The 22,097-nt window shown below is 42.3% G+C and overlaps 1 protein-coding gene across 3 annotated transcripts in view; it reads left to right on the top strand.

The window, feature by feature from the left end:
* Positions 1-3,868: 3,868 nt before the first annotated feature.
* The window catches only part of EIF2AK1 (eukaryotic translation initiation factor 2 alpha kinase 1), a 33,125-nt gene continuing 14,896 nt past the window's right edge, over positions 3,869-22,097 (top strand). The window contains exons 1-10 of one of the 3 annotated variants that reach the window (XM_032394174.1): positions 3,869-4,085; positions 10,526-10,684; positions 13,900-14,033; positions 15,191-15,228; positions 16,184-16,283; positions 16,804-16,884; positions 17,626-17,725; positions 18,279-18,336; positions 18,625-18,946; positions 20,115-20,253. In XM_032394174.1, the coding sequence (XP_032250065.1) occupies positions 3,968-4,085; positions 10,526-10,684; positions 13,900-14,033; positions 15,191-15,228; positions 16,184-16,283; positions 16,804-16,884; positions 17,626-17,725; positions 18,279-18,336; positions 18,625-18,946; positions 20,115-20,253 (1,249 nt within the window). In that variant the 5' untranslated portion in view covers positions 3,869-3,967. The remainder of the gene's footprint in view (positions 4,086-10,525; positions 10,685-13,899; positions 14,034-15,190; positions 15,229-16,183; positions 16,284-16,803; positions 16,885-17,625; positions 17,726-18,278; positions 18,337-18,624; positions 18,947-20,114; positions 20,254-22,097) is intronic. The other 2 variants (XM_032394171.1, XM_032394173.1) reach the window with 2 other exon arrangements.

Genomic DNA, 22,097 nt, shown 5'->3' on the forward strand with positions numbered 1-22,097 from the left:
TGTCTGCATGTCTTATCATGAACATTGAATACAACACAGCTTAAGTTGCAGAAATTTTTATGATAGTAATAATAATAAAATAATAATTGCTAACATTCATTGCACACTGGGTCAACTCCACACACTCACCCTGTTCTAAGTGCTTTCACAAATATTAACTCATTCAATCCTTATTACAAATTTACAGGCTAGGTGCTGTAATTATCCCATTTTATAGTTGAGAACATAGAGGCAAAGAGAACTTTCAAATAAACAGCTTGCCTCAGGTCACACAACCTGCTGTATTTGGGACAACCAGGATTTATTTTTCACATGTCACCTTTCATTGCTCTCTACCTTTTTTTTTTATAACAGCTTTACTGAGATAATTTATAATTTATAATTTATATACCACAAAACTCATTCTAAAATTCTCAAATGTACAAATGACTGGTACTCAGAGTTGGGCCACCATCACCACTATCTGATTTTAAAACACTTTTTGCCACCCCAAAAAGAGATTCCTTTGGGGCTGGATTTCTTTTGGACTCCCTTATATTGTCCATCAATAGGGAAATAAGCAAACATATTATAAATGCAAATGAATATTATAGAACTGTTACAATGGTTCAACTAGATTCAAGGTGCTTAGTTAAGTTAGCGCACTTCATGCAGTAGGTGAAGAAAAAAAACAAACAAACACATGGAAATGCACACACAGGCAATTTGGCCCTAAATTTGACCTTGTAAAGTACAGTATGTCATGTATGTAAAATTTTCTAAATACACAAAAAAACATATTATTCTGGGACATATATTTATCGTAGAAATATTAAAATATGGATTGGGGGACGCCTGGGTGGCTCAGTCAGTTAAGCATCTGACTTCAACTCAGGTCATGACCTCAGGGTCTTGGGATTGAGCCCTGTTCCGGCTCCCTGCTCAGCAGGGACTCTGCTTGTCCCTCTGCCCCTCCCCCCACTTGTGCTCTCTTTCTCTCTCTCTCTCAAATAAATAAATGAAATCTTAAGAAAAATAAAATAATGAAATAAAATATGGATGGGAATGATATCTGACTTTAAAAAAGAGATTACCTCTTAAGAGGAAGGGAGGAGAGTGGGAACAGAAAGGGTTCAAAATAGGAATTTAACTACATCTGTAAATTTTTTTTTTTTCTTTTAAGAGAAGCAATTCTTAAGCAAATACAGCTTAATGTCAACAGTTGTTAAATTTGGGTGTGGAAACATCAGTGTTTACATTATTCTTTGTACCTTTTTTTATGTTTGAAGAATTTCACATTTTTTATTCTTTTTCAAGATAGCAAGTGTATTAGGGTTCTCTAGAGAAACAGAACCAGTAGGATGTGTATTCAGAGACTGGTTTTAAGGAATTGGCTCACACAGTTATGGGGGCAAGCGAATCTAAAATCTGCAGGATTGAGCACCAACTGGGTGGCTCAGTTGGTTGGGCGTCCGCCTTCAGGGTCCTGGGATCAGGCCCTGTGTTGGGCTCCCTGTTCAGCGGGGAGCCTGCTTCTCCCTCTCTCTCTGCCCCTCCCCCTGCTCGTGCACACACACTCTCTCTCTCAAATAAATAAATAAAATCTTTAAAAAAAAGTGCCCGAAGGGAACCTCAATGGAAATTAAATTAGTGGATCTTGGGTATGCACCATTTAATTTTACTCAATATCACTAAGTAGCTCTTTAGTAACATTTGATAGCTCCTTTTCCTCCACATCCTCACCCACACTTGATATGAAAGACTAACTTTGCAAATATAATAGTTTGAAATGATAGTTCACCGTTTAATTTGCACTTACCTGTACCTAGCGAAATTTGTGTATCTTTTCCTATGTTTATTGGTCATTTGGGTTCCTTTCCAGTTAACTGCATGTTTAATTTGCGTGTTTATATGCTATGTCATGTTTCTATTTTTTAATTAATTTGAGGGCAGCCTAGATATAGTCTGGTTATGGAATAAAGGTTGACTCATGTTTTAGGCACGGACAAGTGGGTGGATTGTGTGCTACTTGAATGAAGAGAAGTAGTGGAAAACAAATTTTAGAAGGAATATCACGAGTTTGCTTTCAGAAATTTGAGGTGTTTTGAGTCATCCAAGAGAACAAGTCTGTGCTGCAGAGATACATTTGGGAGTTGTCAGCTTATAGAGGGTATGTAAAGTGATAGCAGTGCATGTGGTTATCTCCTGAGAGAATTTGGAGTGACGTGACAAGAGCCCTACAGAATTATGCATTTGGAGAAGGAGAATCCAGAAAGGGATCCTGAGATGGAGGGCCAGTAAAATAGAGGAAAACTAGAATTGTGTGATACCATGGAAGCCAAGAGAGGACTGTGCTCTTCCCCTGTCCCCACCCCCATTTTTTATAATGGCTGCATAAGGTTTCACTGCATGGGTGTACCCCCACTGCTCTTCTATTTGGGAATTTGGATTTATCCCAGTGCTTTTCTATTATAAACTACACTTTGATGAGCACTCTTATAGATTTTTCTTTTTTCACCACTCTGATTATTTCCTTTGTATATCCTCCTGTATGTAGTTTAAAGAGTATGCCTATTTAAATATATTCACTATAAGTTGAGTATTGTCTTCTAGAAATGTTGCCTTCATTTATATTCCCACCTGAATGGGTTTGCTGTTTTCTCCATTCTGGTGGTGGTGGAAAGTGGCAAGAACTGGATATTGCATACCAACATTTTTATTGGTTGCAAAGTGTGCCATTGCATGGATATTTATAATTTACTCAATTATATTGTCTTCTTGTTTTTGGTATTATAACTAGTGTTGCAATTAATAGTTTTAGCTAAATCTTCTTGCTCATTCTTAATCTGTTCCTTAAAATAAATTACTGAAAGTGGAATTGATGAGTCAAAAGTATTTGCATTTTTAAAGTTGTGGATACATATAGATAAATCACCCTCCATAAAGGCTGTGTTCTTCCCATCAGCAGAGTAGGGAAAGAGGCATCCCTAATCTTTGGATGAACCATGTCCAAATTGCTTCTATCAGGCTGAAAGCATCCTGTATGATTTTATAAGAAAACTGTGCTCAAATAAAATTCTTAAGCAATACCGCTTTTACACATCGCACTGGGGTTGAGGATCAAAATCTGAAAGGCTTTTTATTCCAGCTGCATTATCTGACCTGGAATCTAAGAATTATTTCCAACAGCATTGTGTTGACAACCACATCATCAGAGACATTTCCAGAGGGCAGAGGATTTTTGAAGCTAAGGGCTTCAAATCACAGTCGCTGCAGTATGGCCATGGGGTCACTTGGAAAAGGTGGTCTCAGGTTTGACATCATTTCGATGGAAAGTTCAGTCTTAAAAGCAGAGTATATTTGTTAGGTTGGATTCACTTTGGAATCGAGTTATTTCACATTTTGTCGTTTTAACGGTTGACCAAAATAGGTTCAGTTGTTGTTGAGATAGGTCTTGTAGATGCTTTTTTTTTCTTTGAAAAACAAATGACAAATAGTCACTGTTTTATCTGCATAAAGTATGTATTTGGATTTAGAAGCTCCGCAGACACGCGATTCTTACATTAGCATCCGAGTCTTGGCGTGAGATGTGAGCGCTCTGACTCGTGCGCGAGACTAAGGTCTTAAGGGTGGCCGGGAGCGCAGGTTGAGGTCCCCGCGGGCTTGGCGGGCGTGGCGGGCGTGGCGGGCGTCCCAAGCCCACACCCCACCACCCGCCGGCCACCGCCCAAGGAACAGGCCACCAGGGCGCCTGCGCAGGAGTGCGCCCGCGCGGCACCGGCCCATCCTCTCCTCCTGGAGGACGGGAGGGGCGGAGCTTGCGGCAGCGCCCGCCCCCGCCAGCGGCGCGCGTGGGGCCTGGGCGCGTTTTCCGCCTCGTGAGGGGCTACTTCCGGATCCGGTGGCAGGTGCCACTGGTCCTGAGTGAGGCGGTGCTGGGTCGGCTGGCGGGCGGGCGGGCTGGGCTTCGGCCCGCGCGCGGCGGGCGATGCTGGGAGGCAGCTCCGGGGCCCGGGAGCGCGAGGCGGAGGGCGACGGGGCGGAGGCTGTGACGACGCCGCCCGCCATCGAGTTCCCGGCCGACGGCTCGGACCCCAAGTATGACGGTGAGGGACCCGGAATGCCGCGGCGGCCGTCCCCTTGCACCCGTGCACCTTCATTCCCGGGTGGGCAGGGCGCAACGAGCATCGCCGCCGCTCCGGGGCGAATTCGGCTGGATCCGGGCTCGAACCGGCGGCCCAGCGGTGCAGTGCGAGGGGCGGCGGGAGGGCGGTCTGGATAAGCTAAACACTTACTGAAACGAGTGTCTGCGACCCGCTCGTTTGTTTACGTTTCTGTTCCCTGGTTTCCTCTTTGCGGATTCGGCTCCGGACGTGCTGAGATTTCCCTCAGGCGGCCTCCCAGCTCCGAGCCCGGTGGTTTTGTCAGACGATGAGAATGAGCTTTGTAAACTTCTGGAAGGGGACTTTGCAGACCTTATACGCTTAACAGTTCGGGTTAAGTGTTTGAATTTGTAGCTTCTCTTGTCTTTTGCTTTACTGATAGGGGAGCTAAAGACTTCTCATGGTGGGTCGGTTTAAAGAAAAGAAATGCTCAAGGTTTTTTGTTTTTTTAGGCTTTTGGTTACTAGGAGATACGGCGTTAAGTCAGGCAAGTTATTCTGCATAAAGTGAGGGGTACTTAAAACATTGACTCCAGCCAGTTCAAAGTATCCAGTGTTTTTGTTTTTTTTTTTTAAAGATTTTATTTATTTGACACAGAGAGAGACAGCGAGAGAAGGAACACAAGCAGGGGGAGTGGGAGAGAGAAGCAGGCTTCCCGCCAAGCAGGGAGCCCGATGCGGGACTCGATCCCAGGACCCTGGGACCATGACCTGAGCCGAAGGCAGACGCTTAACGACTGAGCCACCCAGGCGCCCCAGTACCCAGCATTCTATTCAAATTTCATAGGGTCTTTAATTACTACCAGTTGTTTTGGCAGTTTTTAAAGCTAAATTGTGCTACCAAGAATGAATAATACTGATTCAGGGAGGTTTTTACTTTATGGTGCTTTGAATAGGATGATTACAAGGAATACACGTTCAGTTGAAGCATGAAACAAGTATTAACATGCAATGGATTTGAAGTTTCAAGCAGAGTAGAAACTGTTAATTTATTCCTTAAGTCCTTCGATCTTCACCCTTAATACTGTCTATAATTCTTGACCCTAAAGGGAGACAAAAACAGGCTGTGGTGGTAATTTAAGTAGGTCATTGACAGAGGACAGTTTTAAGAGAACTGTTTTGTTTTTTTTTTTAAGATTTTATTTATTTATTTGAGAGAGAAAGAGAGTGAGAGAGAGAGCGCAAGAGCGGGTAGGGTTAGAGGGAGAAGCACACTCCCCGCTGAGCAGGGAGCCAGATGTGTGACTCGATCCCAGGACTCCGGGATCATGACCTGAGCCGAAGGCAGTCACTTAACCAGCTGAGCCACCCAGGCGCCCAAGAGAACTGTTTTTTAATGAACTGATTTTTTCACATGTAACCCGGTGTAATATGGCAGCTCAATAATACAGGAAGTGTTATGTCAAAGGAAAAGCCTCAGCTGTAAACACGCAGGTCTGTCTTTGCTGTCACATTGTGATAAGGTTTTCTGCAAAGGAAAGATTATTCTGGAAGGGAGTGCTCTTAGATAAACTTTGAAAAATTTCCTTCTGCTAGGTTACTAATAATACTGTTGTGTTTACATGTTGGCTTTTCTTCCAAAGAGGCCTAGAATATCCAGACATAATTTATCTTTTTATGTGAAAAGTAAGGTATGTGAAAAAATGTAGTTTCATTTTTAGTAGACGTAGAAACAGAGCAGTTACATGGTTTCTCGAAGGTCATTGGTATGATGGGAGGAGGTCACTCTGCCAGTTTATGGTAGAGTCAGAAAATTCAAAACCTAGATGTAACTCTCAAACCTGTGTTCTTCAGTCTGTTATGTAGGGACCAACTTTGATCAAAGTTCCTGTATTTATCCCCCCCTGTGGAATAGCATGCAACAGAGCAACAGTAAGCCCATTTCCAGACTCATTGGTTTTTGTTTCTTTCATCTGACAAGTTTTTCAGAATTTTTACCTCAGATTAAACCTCCAAGTTCCTCCCTCATTTAATAATGGACCATTTATTCAGATCATACTTTCCTGAGGAGCCTGAAGTAGGTGATCCCTTTCCTGTTTGTCTACTCCCCTCCTAGTTGGCAGAAGTCTAGAACTCTGATTCACCTAGGATCTCATCTCATTTCTTCTTCTTTTATAGCAGGGTCTGACCTCGTCTTTCCTATTAGCCTCTTTACTCTTCCTCTTCTACTTGATCAGGACCGAACGGGAAGCACTCAGCTTTAGCTTTCATTTCCTTACGGTTTTACTCCTTCCTGTGTTTTGAGTATTGGTCCACTGCTCTTTTTTAAAGTTGCCATTTTCTTGGCTTAGTTGTTCCTTTGACTCTGATCATTCCCTTTTTTTTTTCTTATTAAAAAGTAGGATTTCCAGGGATGCTTGGGTGGCTCAGTTGGTTAAGCGTCTGCCTTCGGCTCAGGTCATGATCCCAGGATTCTGGGATCCAGCCCTGCGTCGGGCTCCCTGCTCAGCAGAGAGCCTGCTTCTGCTTCTGCCTGCTCTTCTCCCTGCTTGTGCTCGCTCTCTTGCTCTCTCTCTATGACAAATAAATAAAATCTTTAAAAAAAAAAAAAGTAGGATGGGGCGCCTGGGTGGCCTAGTTGGGTGTCTGCTTTAGGCTCAGGTCATGATCCCAGGGTCCTGGGATCGAGCCCTGCATCGGGCTCCCTGCTCTGCGGGGGAGGCCTGCTTCTCCCTCTCCCGCCCCCCCTGCTAGTGTTCCCTCTCTTGCTGTGTCTCTCTGTCAAATAAATAAATAAAATCTTAAAAAAAAAAAAAAGTAGAATTTCCTCATTGTAGAACATAGGAAAATATGAGCATAGAGAAGCAGAAAACCCTCCAAACCCTAATCTCATCACTGTTGACAGTTCAGTGTATTAAAAAATTTTTGTTCACATTACAAAGTATGTTGAAATTATAGAAAAGCCTGAAGAAGGAAATTTAAAAATCACAATCTCATTACCCAGAGGTTACTGTTTACATTTTGGCATAGCCAGTGAAAATTTGCTGAGTTTTGCGTTTAAAACTCTTTGTCAAAGATACCATAAATGGAAAAAGATTTCTGAGTTTGTCCAAATAAGATAAAAATTTAGAGAAATCATTTGGAAAAATTTCAGGAAATAAAGAAAAAAGAGGGGAAAGTCACCTGTACTCACATCCCAGAGAACTCACTGCTAACAGTTTGGTGTATTCATTTGCAAATATTAATGAGAGCTGCTGTAAGCCAGGTAGATGCGTAGATATTAAGGATCAAACAGGCAGATTGAAAAACAGCATGTTCACCAGTTTCATTTCTTTTACAAATTCTTTTCATGTATAATTGGAAACAGAGGGGGCAGAGATTTTGTCTGTTTTGTTCTTTGTATTGTCTGTACATTTATATAGCTGTGAAGTAAATATATTTTAAAATTGTGAGCATAGTAGTATGATAAATCTTTTATATTCTGCTTTTTAAATGTGATGTTATATTACCATTTTCTTGTGATAAATTAGCCTTCAAAAACATTAAGACTATCGCATTTTGTATTATCATTTTAGTTTTTGCCCTGTTGTTGGAAAATAAGTTTCTCTTTTATCATTAGAAATAGTAATGGGTTTGACACCTGTACACAAGTCTACGTTGATATCTGGTTATTTCCTCAGACTACAGCTACAGAAGTAGGATTTGTTGGGTTAAAGAAATACATTAAAAAAAGTTTTTTTTTTTTTTTTTTTTTAAGATTTTATTTGTCAGAGAGAGAGAGTGCGAGCACAAGCAGGGGGGAATGGCAGGCAGAGGGAGAAGCAGGCTTCCCTGCTGAGCAAGGAACCCCATGCGGGACTCTATCCCAGCGTCCTGGGATCATGACCTGAGCAGAAGGCAGACGCTTAGCCAAATGAGCCACCCAGGTGTCTCCCCCCTCCCCCCCAAAAAAAGTTTTGATACATTTTGGTAAAGTGATGACTAGAGAGGTGGTGATGGTTTGTATGAAACTAGCCTCACCTTCATTAGTATTACTGTTTTTTAAATTTTTAAATTTATTTTTTTATTCATTTCTTTGACAGAGAGAGAGAGAGAGAGAGAGAGACAGTGAGAGAGGGAACACAAGCAAGGGAGCAAGGGGAGTGGGAGAGGGAGAAGCAGGCTTCCTGCTGAGCAGGGAGCCAGATGCGGGGCTTGATTCCAGGATCTTGGAATCATGACTTGAGCTGAAGGCAGACACTTTTTTTTTTTTTTTTTTTAAAGATTTTATTTATTTATTTGAGAGAGAGAGAGAGAGCACATGGGGGGGAGGGTCAGAGGGAGAAGCAGACTCCCTGTTGAGCAGGGAGCCCGATGCGGGACTCGATCCTGGGACTCCAGGATCATGACCTGAGCCGAAGGCAGTCGCTTAACCAACTGAGCCACCCAGGCGCCCCAGTATTACTTTATAGCTTGCTTCTTTGACTTGATAATGGACTATTCATAATTATCTTTTTAATTAATTAATTAAAAAAGATTTTATTTATTTGCCAGAGAGAGCGCGCACAAGCAGGGGGCGTGGCAGGCAGAGGGAGAGGGAGAAGCAGGCTCCGGGCTGAGCAGGGAGCCAGACATGGGGCTCAGTCCCAGGACCCCGAGATCATGACCTGAGCCAAAGGCAGACGCCTAACTGACTGAGTCACCCAGGCGCCCCCACGATTATCTTTTTATACACCATCATTTCCAATAGCTGCATAATCTGTTATATGTGTATAATTTAGCAACTTTTCAGTAGTCTAAACAGTGTTATGCTGAACATCTTATAGACATGTATTTGTTGTGCTTTGTAAATATTTTCAAAAACTAGAAGTGCTGAGTCAAAGGTTTGCACATTTTGAATTCTATGATATATTTATTGAAGGTTGCAACACTTTTACCCCCCGTGATTGAAAATGTCTCCTTTATGTGCCCATAATAATACCATGTATTCCAGGCTTGAAGTGGTTACCAATCTGATGGCAAATTCTGGTATCATCGTTACTTTAATATGTATGTCATTAGTTAGTAGTTATGTTAAACCCATTTGAGTTTTAATTGTGCTTCATTTTATTGTAAGGGCTCTATATAAATTTCACTGCCATTTCTTTTTCTTGTCATGTGTAGTGCAGATCTGTGTACTATATCTGAATTTGTGATTCATGTTTTAACTTTAAGATGTCTTTACATATAGAAGTTATTACATGGGCACATTTTTCATTCTTTCCCCGCCCCCATACTCAGTAAGTTTTCATTTAAAATGAATAGCACGTCTGCATATTTGCAGGTGTTTTTTTGGTCACCTTATAAATCAGAGAGGAAATTGGTGATGAGGTCTGAACTTGGAAACTTTGACTTTTCCGGGTCCTCTATAGATTATAGAGGAGGGTGGGATAGAATATTTGAAATGGGAAGGATTTTTAGCAGGTGTAGGATGTATGGTCCCTGTTTCCACAGGGCATTTCCAATACAACGGGTCCACAGCTCAAGCTTGAGAGTTTGCAGTGTCTCATCTTTTCCCTAACAGCCCTCTTAGAGTTTTCACTCTCACTCACGCTTCCATCCTCCCTCTCCTGGTGTTGTATAATTGGCCAGTCCGTTTCTTTCTCCGTATCTCTGCGACCTGTTCTTTCCTCCATGTTTCTGTCCTTTATCTCCTTTACAAGGCTCTTGTTGGCCTGTCACCTGCGTCTTCCTGTCTACCTGTTAGATGTTTCCAGCACAGTTTCCTCAAACAGCTTTCCTTCTTACTGTTTGTGGTCAACTCAGTAACACATGAAATAAACAGTAAGCGAGAACTTACAACCTTCAGCTGGAAGTGCCAACTCATCCATCTGCTTGGTCTTGTGTGGTGGAAGGAGGATGGGCTTGGGCATCGTGCCGATCTGTCTGCTTACAAGTTCCTAAACCGCTGTGTGAGGTCAGTGTCCTCATCTGTAAAGCGAGAGTGGCGGCACTTCCTTCCACTGTTTTGTGAGGATTGGAGGCTCTGCACATGGAACAGTTGGCAACTCACACGGCCCGTGCCCCAGGTGGTTCCCATGCTTCCTCCCTTGCCCTCTTCCCCCTGCCAGACTTCCTTCTTTATGCTGGTGCCTGGGCTGTCCTCGCGAAGGAAGCCATCCTGTGCCCTCTCATTCGCTTGGATGTTTATTTACTCATTTATTTCTACCTTTGCACACCATTACTCCCACAGCCCTCCCCCTCCCCCCGATGGCGTCCTTCCGCTAGTCTTGCAACTTCCAGAATTCAACATGACACTCAATTCTGGAAAGTCTGTCTAGATTAACCCTGCTCGGCTTAATTACTCTTTTGTGTTTTATTTCCTTAAATGTCAGTAGTTTGTGTTTCATTAATTAGAAGATGCTGTTTTGTCATTATGAGACATGTTTCCCATTTATTCACATTTTTTCCTCTTTTAATTTTTAGAATCCGATGTCCCAGCAGAACTCCAGGTATTAAAAGGACCCCTGCAGCAGCCGACTTTCCCTTTCGCAGTTGCAAACCAACTCTTGCTTGTCTCTTTGCTGGAGCACTTGAGTCATGTGCACGAACCAAACCCTCTCCGTTCAAGACAGGTGTTTAAATGTTAGTAAGAATAAATCTTGCTAAGTAAACCTTGTAAAAATACAATGTTGTTTGACATTGTGGGTATGAGAAGCAGCTGGTATATAAACATTTGAAATAAGTATTAATAGTTTGTATTTCTTGAATGCATTTTATATTTTCTTTTGGGTAATTCCTTATGACTGTAATTACCAGAGACCCCAAAAGATTAATGACTATAAAATTGGGTGTATTTAAATAAGTAAAAGATAGTTCTTTGGTCTCTATAACATGATCATTCATGTAATTTTTGAAGATCTGTCATGGTTTGTTCTGTGAGCAGGTAAACATCATAGGTACTCATTCTGAGCTGGTTCTTTTTTTTTTTTTTTTTAAGATTTTATTTATTTATTTGACACAGAGAGACACAGCGAGAGAGGGAACACAAGCAGGGGGAGTGGGAGAGGGAGAAGCAAGCTTCCTGCCGAACAGGGAGCCTGATGCGGGGCTCGATCCCAGGACCCTGGGATTATGACCTGAGCCGAAGGCAGAGGCTTAACGACTGAGCCACCCAGGCGCCCCTCTGAGCTAGTTCTTGACCAAAGCGCCGGACCAGCTGTGTTCCTTGTTGTTGAATAGGAAACTTTTCCTCTACACACTGAATACTAATGACACCAAATGTGTGCTTTTCCCCCCCGTACTGACCAGTTCTCGGACACCAGCTGGTTGTCTTACAATTCAGTTCAATCCTGACACCGTCTACCTGGAGTTAGTGTCAGATCCCACAGGTTGAGGGCTCAGTCCCACAGACTGCCTTCATTTCAGATGCCAGTTGCAAGTGTGGGTCCCCAGTGTCCTCAGGTTACCCATACTTGTGTCCGACCTGGCTGTAAATTGTTCACTGTCGAGTGTCCACCCTTGCCACTCAGGTTTAATAATTTGCTATAATGGCTCACAGTACTCAGACATTTATGGTTCCTGGTTTATTATATAAGAGAGGGTATGATAACTGATACAGGTGAACAGCCAGATGGAGAGGCACAGAGGGTGAGGACCAGAGTACAAGAGCTTCTGTTCCCATGGAGTTGGGATGCCCCACTCTCCTGGTGTGTGGATATGCTCACCCAGAAGCTCTCTGAGTCTTGTAATGGAGGGATATTTATGGAGGCTTCATCATGGTGGCATGATCAGTGATTAACTCCATCTCCAGCTCTACTCTCCCTGGAGAATGGAGAGAGGAGGTGGAGCTGAAAGTTCCAAACTTTTAATCATGGCTTGGTCTTTCTGGTGACCAGCCCCCATTTGAAGTTACCTAGGGGACCCCCAGTCATCTCATTAGCATACAAAAGACTCTTATCACTGGAGATTCCAAGGGTCTTAGAAGCTCTTATGTCAGGAACTGAGGTCAAAGACCAAATATTAGAACAAAAGATGCTCCTAGCACCCCCAGCGCTTGGGAAATCACAAGAATTTTAGGAGCTATGTGAGTTTTAGGAGACAAGACCAAATACATTTCTTATTATACCACAGTGGTTGAAATGTTTATTTTTATTCCTGCCATAGTTTACGTGTATGAGAAACTTGAGCATAGACGTGAGCAGGATTACAGATGGTGATGTTTCTGTTCCAGCTCCTTGAGAGCACTGTGGCCTCTTTAATAGGTCCAACCACAGATTCTAAGGATCTTTTCTACCAAAAAAGTCTTCCCAAGTCTTGTTTAGTGTTAGGAATCCTCAAATTTAGAGATACCTACCTGTGAACTTAGAATGTAATATTTTTAGTTAAAGGTAGATTGTCATTTTGATGAACTTGATGGGACATGGAAATATACAAGTATATATTTATTTTTCTGAATAAGTGGTGGGGAGGTGGTTGTACAGAATTGGGTGTTCTGTGGGTTCCAGAGCATTGGTAGCTGGGCATTACTGTCCTCAGCTCATTGTATAGACAAGCAGATTATAATGATATTTATGTAGTAATCTTGCTCCTAATTAAAGCAAATCTGAATCTTGTTGATTTTAAAGTATTTTTGAATTCCTTTTTAGGTGACTAAACTTTTAAAGTATATTTAAAATATTTTTGATGTTATTCAATTAGTTCATAATCTAATGAAGTTACCCATATACAAAGAATATTCTCGGATTCCCTCTGGCTCTTGTGCACGGCCTGAGCTTACTCCACCGTAAGGCTACCAAAACCTTGTGCGTTTATGATGGATCACTGTAGTATCAGGTGCGACGTCATGTCTCTACTCCTCCGCAGGAGCCCACAGAGCTCTCTGGAGGGGGAGGGTCAAAGTGCTAAACCCACGAGGAGGTAATTGTGTGGTGCTAACAAGTCAGAGCTGACCAGCTACTGCAGTCCCCTACACAACTTGGCTGGCAAGACTAGAATGCACCAGGCTTTGAATGGCAGGTCACCTAAGACCTCTGGCCTAGTGCTTTAAAAAAAAAAAAAGAAAAGAATATTCCCTGTGGTTTCTGTATTCCTTGAATAAGTAAAAGCCAAGCACTTCTGTAGAAACTTCTTTTTCTGAGGAGGCTGGTGTTGAGACGTCAGACTGAACTTTCCCCTAGTGTTTGGTCTGTGCACATCTCGTATGTGCTATTTGTTGGTTAGAGATAATCAGTCCACCATCGAAAACAGTAATTCACTTCTGTAGTCAGTTCTAATCATGTTTTCACTGTTGCCTTTGTTTTTACTTTGCTGCCTGTCAGCAAAAGGTGATGTATTTGAAGGTCAGGAGACTAGTACTAAAGTTTACATTTTTTCTTGCCTTTTTAAAAACAGAGCTTCGTGCTTTACCAGCTGACCAGGCATGGTAAACAAATGACTGCTTGGTATCAAGTAGGTAATTCTAGATGAGCTCCTGAACAACGAAAGTACCGATTGTTCCTTCTCTAGTAGAGGGTTAATCTCCACATTGTAATGTGTATAAACGTGACTTTTTTTTATAGAGGTTTTTTTTTTAAGATTTTATTTGAGAGAGCGAGCACAAGTGGGGGGAGGGGCGGAGGCAGAGGGAGATGGAGAAGCAGACTCCCCGCTGAGCAGGGAGCAGACTAGGGGCTCGAGCCCAGGACCCTGGGATCATGACCTGAGCTGAAGGCAGACGCTTAACTGACTGAGCCACCCAGGTGCCCCGAGGTTTGTTTGTTTTTTTTTTTAATAGAAGCTATTATTACTCTATAGTCTCTTTAAAGTTGCCATTTTATTGATGGCCTTTCCGATAATAGTTGTCCATATTCTTCTTCTAGTGCTTTGCCAGACCTTTATCAAAATGGGGCTGCTGTCTTCTTTCACCTGCAGTGATGAGTTTAGCTCGCTGAGGCTCCACCACAACAGAGCTATTTCTCATTTAATGAGGTCTGCGAAAGAGAGAGTTCGTCAGGTGAGCACTAAAATACAGACTTCGTGTATGACAACATTTTAATTTCAGAACTGTATTTTAAAGTCCTGGTTATAATACAGGTTTATAAAAATGTTAACCTTAATTTATTTATTCAATAAGTATTTATCAAATGACTACCATGTGTTAGGTTTGTAGGAGCTGGGATTCAAGCAGCAAACAAAACAGACAAAAGACAAAAACACCTGACCTCATTGGGGCTTTTTTTTCTTTTGAGCTCATGTTCTGATGAGGGGGCAGTCAGCAATAGAAACATAATAAAAATACATAAAAATAAAGGGGGTGTTACATGGTGGTAAGTGTTAAAGAGTGTTAAGGGGAAATATAAAGCAGTGAAGGGGCTTAGAAAATGTGTGGGTTATATACAAGGTGGCCAGTTACTGAAGTTAGTAGCTGCAGTTGAGACTACGAGACATGCACCTATCTGGAGGAAAGAGCCTTCCGGGCAGAGGATCAGTCATTCCCAAGGTGGCAGTGTGCTTGGTGTGTTTGGGAAGCTGACTGGCAGCCATGTGGCTGGAGTAGAGTAAGCAAGGGGAAAGTATGGGAAAGGTAGGGCAAGGAGGGCAGCGGAGGGCAGTAAGATGGACAGGTGGAGGAGGATCTTGAGACCATTTTAACATCTTTGGTTTTTTACTCAGAGTAAAGTAGGAAGTTTTATAGGATTTTGAGCCCAGGAGTGACTTGATCTGACTTACATTTTAATGGACCACCGCAGCTCCGGTGTTGAGAATAGATGGAGGGAGGCAAAGGCAGAAGCAGGGGGCAGGTGCTCAAACAGGCAAGAGGTGATAGGAGCTTGGAGTGGGTGGTAGCAGTGGAGATGTGAGAAGTGGTCCATTTCTGCATCTGTTTTGAAGGTGAAGTCAGAATTATTTGCTGGTAGAGCCCCTTGGTAAGTTCTTGGCCTTATCAGTGGATGGCAAGAATATAGCTTTTTTAGAGTAGTGATCTTTTGGTTAAGACAGAAATGTTTTCAATTGTAAACCCCTAGGTGATATTGAAAAAGCCAGAATGTTTTTCTTTTTTTAAATATTGTTTGAACATTTGGGACTATTAATGTGACATTGACTTTTGTTAGAATCTTCATGTCATGAAATTTGCCTAAAATGCCTTTAAAAGTAATTTTCTGATTTTAGGATCCTTGTGAGGATAATTCTCATATCCAGAAGATCAGGTATGTGTCAGATACTTCTGTGATTATGCAAAGAGTAAAATGTCTGAAAGAAATTAAGGTTAAGAACTGATTCTGAATTAATCAGAAATTAGTTTTGGAGTTAAAAATAATATAGTTAGGGTACTTTATGAAAATTAAAAGCTTTATTCTCAGAAATTAATGACTGCTCCAAGATTTGCTTTACTTCTCATTCCCCTTATGCCCTCCCCCACCCCCAGTATTCTGTGTGGATTCCATAAGCCCCACCCTTAATTCAGAGCACTGATAGTCTCTGTCAGGGGAACAACATTGAATTTTGGCTATATGTGAGAAATGCTAGTTTAAAATCTATAACTCATTAAGAAATTTTTCATTAAGAAATTTAAGTAAATTTATTTTATTTTTTTTTTTTTTTAAAGATTTTTTTATTTATTTATTTGAGAGAGAGAGAATGAGAGAGCAAGCACATGAGAGGGGGGAGGGTCAGAGGGAGAAGCAGACTCCCCGCCGAGCAGGGAGCCCGATGCGGGACTCGATCCAGGGACTCCAGGATCATGACCTGAGCCGAAGGCAGTCGCTTAACCAACTGAGCCACCCAGGCGCCCCAAGAAATTTAAGTAAATTTATTACTGAGCTCAGCTAATCAGCTGTTGCCTGTTCGTCATCCTTAGGATTCCTGCTTTAAAACATTTATAATTTCTAATTGGAATACTAATTACTGGTAACGTACTTGATTAACGATCCCTTTGCTAACTCTATTTTGTCCCCTTGCTATCTTTATTACATGTTGATTTGCTTAGCAAATCATTTTCTTCCTAGAGAATGAAAAATTTTGTTTTGGCTCATCTTTTCAAAGCATCATAATTTAGTGATCAGTAAGGTTTGGCAGGTTAGTGATACAGCGAATGTGAAATCTCCTGGGCACCTGGTTCTTTCATGTTTTAATATTGTTTGGTTGTTTGTATTTCACTTTTAGGTCCAGGGAAATAGCCTTTGAAGCACAGACTTCACGTTACCTAAATGAATTTGAAGAACTTGCCGTTTTAGGAAAAGGTGGATACGGAAGAGTGTATAAGGTTATTTTCCACAAATCCGTTTTGACCTCCTGCTCTGAGTAAATGTATTTTGAGAAGTTGTTCTCATGATTATTATTTAAAGTGCTCTAGGGGAAGTTCCTAGAAATCATGTGTGCTTACTTTTCACTAAGATTTGTCATTTATAGGGAAGTGGGCAGGTTTTAACTTTTTCCTAACCACGTTGGTGGTTTAGGCAGATTCTGGAAACCACATTAATTTACTTAAAAATGTATCACGGGAGAAAAGCTGTGCTTTTGTATTTTGGGCCTCACGTGGTTCTTTTGCTGACATTTCCATTTTTCAGACCTAGAGTCTCTAGGAGTTGGGAGTCTCAGTGCAGTTTGGAAGCTTCTAGTCTAGCTGACTGTGGCTGACTTTCCTGAGCATAGTAAAGACACTTGTCTTTCGCTTAATTTTATCTCTTTAGCTAGTTTGGATCTTAAACTCAGGTTAGAATAACTTGCTCTATTCAATTGAATTTAATGGCACAATATGCTTTCTCTTTTCCTCTGCTTTTTAGGTCAGGAATAAATTAGATGGTCAGTATTATGCAATTAAAAAAATCCTGATTAATGGTGCAACTAAAACAGATTGTATGAAGGTATGCTTTTTTTAAGTGTATTTATTTTGAATAATGGGGTATTTAGATCCTTTTGAAAGAGTTATGTGTGTGTGTGTATTTGGCAAATACTAGGTGTTGTGGATTGCTGAGTTTACTAAAAGTGGGTTACATAAAATAAACATCAAAAGCAAATTTTTATTTGACTTAAGTTTTTATTTTAAAAAAAATTTTTTTGAGAGAGCAAGAGAGTGAGAGTGTAAATGGCGGGGAGGGGCAGAGGCAGAGGGAGAGGGAGAATCCCAAGCAGGCTCCACGCTCAGCTTGGAGCCCAGTGTGGGGCTCGATCTCACAGCCCTGAGATCATGACCTGAGCTGAAATCAAGAGTTGGACGCTTAACTGACTGAGCCACCCAGGCGCCCCCCTCTAAGCAACTTGGGTCTCCTGTCCTTGACATAGTGGTGACCGCAGGACTGGACTTACTAGTAGTGTATGTGCTGCTGAAGGACAGCACAGGGAGTGCCCTGGACTTCCTGGGAGGAATGAAATGAGAGAATGAACATAAATGGGCTATGGAAAGTATGAAGCACTAGATATGTGTAAGTTATTTTGTTGCTATAACAATTCCATTTGTCTCTCAGAAATAGTCTGATTATTTTAACATAGTTTAGACTCCTTGGGTTGGGTTTTTATTGTTTTGCTCTGGAACAAGTAGTATTTGATGCCATGCACATTGAACAAGTTGTCAGTGAAAGCCAGATCGAAGTGCATTTCCTCTTTAGGTCCTGCGGGAGGTGAAGGTGCTAGCAGGCCTTCAGCATCCTAATATCGTAGGCTATCACACTGCTTGGATAGAGCATGTTCACGTGGCCCAAACACGAGGTAAGCTGTTACAGATGGTATGGCTGTCCGGTTGGCAGACTGCGACCCGTGGGCCGAACCCGGCCTGCCCCTGCTTCGTTGCCTCCTGAGAGCTGAGAGTGTTTTCTTACATGTTTAGATAGTTTAAAAGGAATCAAAAGAAGAATACTTTGTGAAAGTTATAGGTTATTCAAATTTCATGTCAATAAAGTATGTTAGGACCCAGGCGCATTCATTCGTGTGTTGTGTGTGGCTGATTTTGCACTACAACAGCTGAACCGAGTAGGTGCAGAGTCCTGGGAGGCCTGTAAATCCTACAACACTTATTCCCGGCCCTCTACAGAGTTTGCCTCTCCCCTCACCCCCGCAGCGTAGTTGAACGGCTCTGTTTTTATAGTTCCTAAAATGTGCCAGGCATTTGAATAAGCTTGTTGTATCGTATTTTCCTAGAAAATATTGACATTTTTAGACTTGTGGTCTCATTTGGTGTTACTTTAGCTCTGTTTTCAACCATAAATTAGAAAGCTAGGCTGCTTGAAAATGGGTTTTTGTTTTTGTTTGTTTTGTTTTGCAGATAGAATTTCTATTCAGCTGCCATCTCTGGAAGTGATCTCAGACAAGGAGGACGACAGGTATGTATGTGGACTGGTGTGTAGTTTGACACGTTAGATGTAACCTGTCACCTACACCGATTTGTCTCTGTCTTTTTGCTCATTTTCATTACAAAGTGTTAAATGGCTTCTTCCTCTCAGCTAGTTCTGGCCAGTGTTTTCAATAAATGTTGCTGCTAGAGAGATCTGATGCCATGTGCTTCCAGAGTTTACCAGTGAGATTTATGTAGGTGTGAAGGGACAGCTGAGTCACTCTTGATCTTTTTTTTTACATTGATATTTATCTTTACCGTTTTTTTTTTCCTCCAGAAACCAGCATGTTAAAAATGATGAAAGTAACAGCTCATCCATTATCTTTGCCGAGTTCACCTCAGAAAAAGAAAAGTCTTTAGGAGAATCTGGCATTGACAATCAGAATAACAGATTGGTGAACTGCAGCACCAATTTAATCACAAGAACCGCCTGTGAATTTGAATCATCCAGTTTGCTCCAAGGAAATGGTTTGGCTGATTTGCCTTCCAGATCGATTGTTGAACATCAGCTGCCATTTAGGCATCATTCCGACTTAGAAGAGAATTTCACATCCACCGGGGAATCTTCTGAAAACTTAAGTTTGTTGGGGCAGACAGAGGTAGTTCACTTTCCCAGAACCTACTGATGATTTGATGCTCACCCATAGTCATAGTGTGGAGGACCCATGACTAGATGTGGCCTCCCTTCCACCCCAGCTGACTGTGCACCTTGCCCCCCACCCCCCATCTGTCTTTGTCAGCCTCTCCGCGCCATGTCCCCCTGGCCTATCTCCCTGGCCTGTGGCCCTTGTGTTGGGTCTTCCATCCTTTGCTTAGTTAACGCCTGCTAATCCTTTTCTGGCCACTTCTGTTTCTTCTCATTTGTGCCCCCGGAGTTGGAAGCATTGTTCACACCGTTTCTGTTGTGTGTTCTTATCATGCTATGCAAATACATTATGCATAAAGACCTCTCTTTTGGAACGTGACTTGAGGAGAGGAGAGATCAGGTCTGTTTTCAGGACACTCTCATTGAGGGTCACACCCATATGCCGGTGAGACTGCCACATGCTCGCCCCGGTGTGGAGTCTTAGTGTCACAGAGGACTTGGATGCTAACAGGGTCTCCGTATAATCTGGCACTCTGGGATTACAGACCCCGATATGCCCTCTGTATATGCACATGCAGAATTAATTCTTGTTGCCCGGGAATATGTGGCTCCGTGCATGTGCTTTTTATGAGACACAAAACTTTGAACAGAGTCACCTGAATACACAGGAGTTGAATTTGAGGGACTTTTCATCAGAACCATTCCATTTCTCCACACTACATTTGGGACTTTCCTTAGTGCCTAAGCGCATGCACTGTCGTGAGCTTAAGTTTTGCTTAACTTTTCCAAGTTATTTATGGACACAGCGAGGCCTCCAAAATGCGCATCTACTTTGAGGTGCTCGGAGAGCAGTAGAGTGGTCCCCAGCCATTCTCTGACGCTGTGTCTGAGCTTTAGAAACTGCATGTGGCGAGCAGACCCAATCGTTTCCGCGCCAGGGCCTCAGTGTCACCTTCGGGAGCTTGTCCCGCCCTGCAGCCCAGGCCTCCCCCTGCTCGCTCGCATTCTGACGTACTGTTTAAGGCATTCCTTCCTTCCTCTGTCTCCTTCACGAGACTTTGGGCTTCTTGGGCGGACGTGTGTCTGTCATCTCTTTCCTGAGCATGTAGCCCCCTGCTTGGCCTAGCGGAGGCAAGTGATACCTGTTGACTGAATGAATAATGTGAGCAAGTTGTGCCCAGGTGGGAGCCAGCCGTGTTGTCCCCCAGGTGCAGTACCACCTGATGCTGCACATCCAGATGCAGTTGTGCGAGCTCTCGCTGTGGGACTGGATAGTCGAGAGAAACCAGCGGGGCCGGGAGTATGTGGACGAAGCTGCATGTGAGTAACAGGTGGATCTTGGAACACTGGGCTGGGAAATGGAGACACCGGCGGATCTTCTGATGTAGGAACTACCTGCAGGTGCTTTAGACTCAGGAAAAAAATCACCTTTTCGAAACGATTGTGCTTATTTCAACATTTTCAAGAACATATAGGTATTTGGAAGTTAATTTTCTCTGAGATAAAGACATAGTTTGTGGATTCCTAAGCTGTAATATGCTAGAATTTAGGTTAATGATTTTGGGCAGAAAAGGTCTTTTAGAATTTTTTTTTTTTTAAGATTTATTTATTTATTTATTTGAGAGAGAGAGAATGAGAGACAGAGAGCATGAGAGGGAGGAGGGTCAGAGGGAGAAGCAGACTCCCTGCCGAGCAGGGAGCCCGACGCGGGACTCGATCCCGGGACTCCAGGATCATGACCTGAGCCGAAGGCAGTCGCTTAACCAACTGAGCCACCCAGGCGCCCTAGAATTTTTTTTAAGGAAGAAATTTAAATATTTTTTAAACCTGACAATGTGATACTCTTGCAAAAAGATACCTTTAAAGAAACCCTTATAGAAGGGTAGGTGGTGAAAAGTTTGTCTCAAGATCCAGAGCCCCTTCCTTCTGCAGGAAAGACTGTTAGGTTAATAATTTTTAAAATTATTGTAATACTAGTTCTCAACTTGTGCCACACATTAGAATCACCTGGGGAGCTTTAAAAAAGATGTTGATAAGACAGAGTAAGAGAAAAGCAGGTGGAGAAAGCCGACCACCATGACTTTGGCTGAGGTGACTGTGGCTGGTGTTCAAGGTCAGCATCAGCAGTGAAAACTGTTCATAGTGTGACCTTGAGAAGATGTGATGAGAAGGGCATTGCGTCTCTGGGGTCTTTCTCCCCAGAACCCTTAATGCCAGTCTAATTGTAAGAAAACATCAGACAAATCCCAGCCTAGGTACATTCTATGAAATATCTGACCAGTACTTTTCAAAACGGTCAAGGTCCTATAAACAGGAAAAGTGAGGAACTGTCACAGACTGGAGGAGCCTCACGAGACCTGACCCCTAAATGTAATGTAGTATCCTGGATGGAGCCCTAGAACAGAGAAAGGACGTTAGATAAACACTGGGGGAAGTCTGAGTAAATTGTGGACTTGTATCAGTCTTGGTGCAGTAACTGTGACAGATGTACCCTACCAGTGTGGGTGTTAATGATGGGAAACTGGGTGGCAGGTAAGTGGGAACTGTATTATGGTCTCCGTTTCTCTGTAGATCTAAGATTGTTCCAACAAGTAAAGTCTGTTTTTTTTTAAGGGGTGTTGTCAGGGACTGCACCAGCAATTTTTATATGATTGATATGGGATAAGGCTTGGCCTTTGATATTTTTTTGGAAATTCTCTTGTTGATACCAACGTGTAGCCAAAGTTGAAAATCACTGTATTAAGTGATCAAAACTGGGGATGCAAGTGACCTGATTTTAAGTAAAGACCCAGCTAAATATTAATTATTAATCATTTGCTGTTCACGACTATTGACACTCTAACCCTTTATTTGGTCTAAAATATATGTCATTTAACACACCCAGAATCTTAGATTAGCTTCCAGGGGAGGCAGAAACAGAATGCCTCCCTCAAGCACTCAAGCATCTCCACGACGCTCCCTGCTTCTCTGGTTTACTGTGTAATCAGGACATGCCAGACTTTGCTTATTTCAGTCGTGGCAAGTAATGAGTGGGTATTTTCAGTTTCCTGTAAAGTATTCTCTGCTGTGTGAGCATCATAGTGCTAAGTGCAGATGTCTCTGTAAAAAGAAGATGGTTTATTAAGGTCCTGTATGCAGTTGTTGATCTTTAAACTTCCATTTGG

Source organism: Phoca vitulina, unplaced genomic scaffold, assembly GCF_004348235.1.
Source record: "Phoca vitulina isolate PV1807 unplaced genomic scaffold, GSC_HSeal_1.0 scaffold79, whole genome shotgun sequence".
In the NCBI taxonomy this organism is placed as follows: Eukaryota; Metazoa; Chordata; class Mammalia; order Carnivora; family Phocidae; genus Phoca; species Phoca vitulina.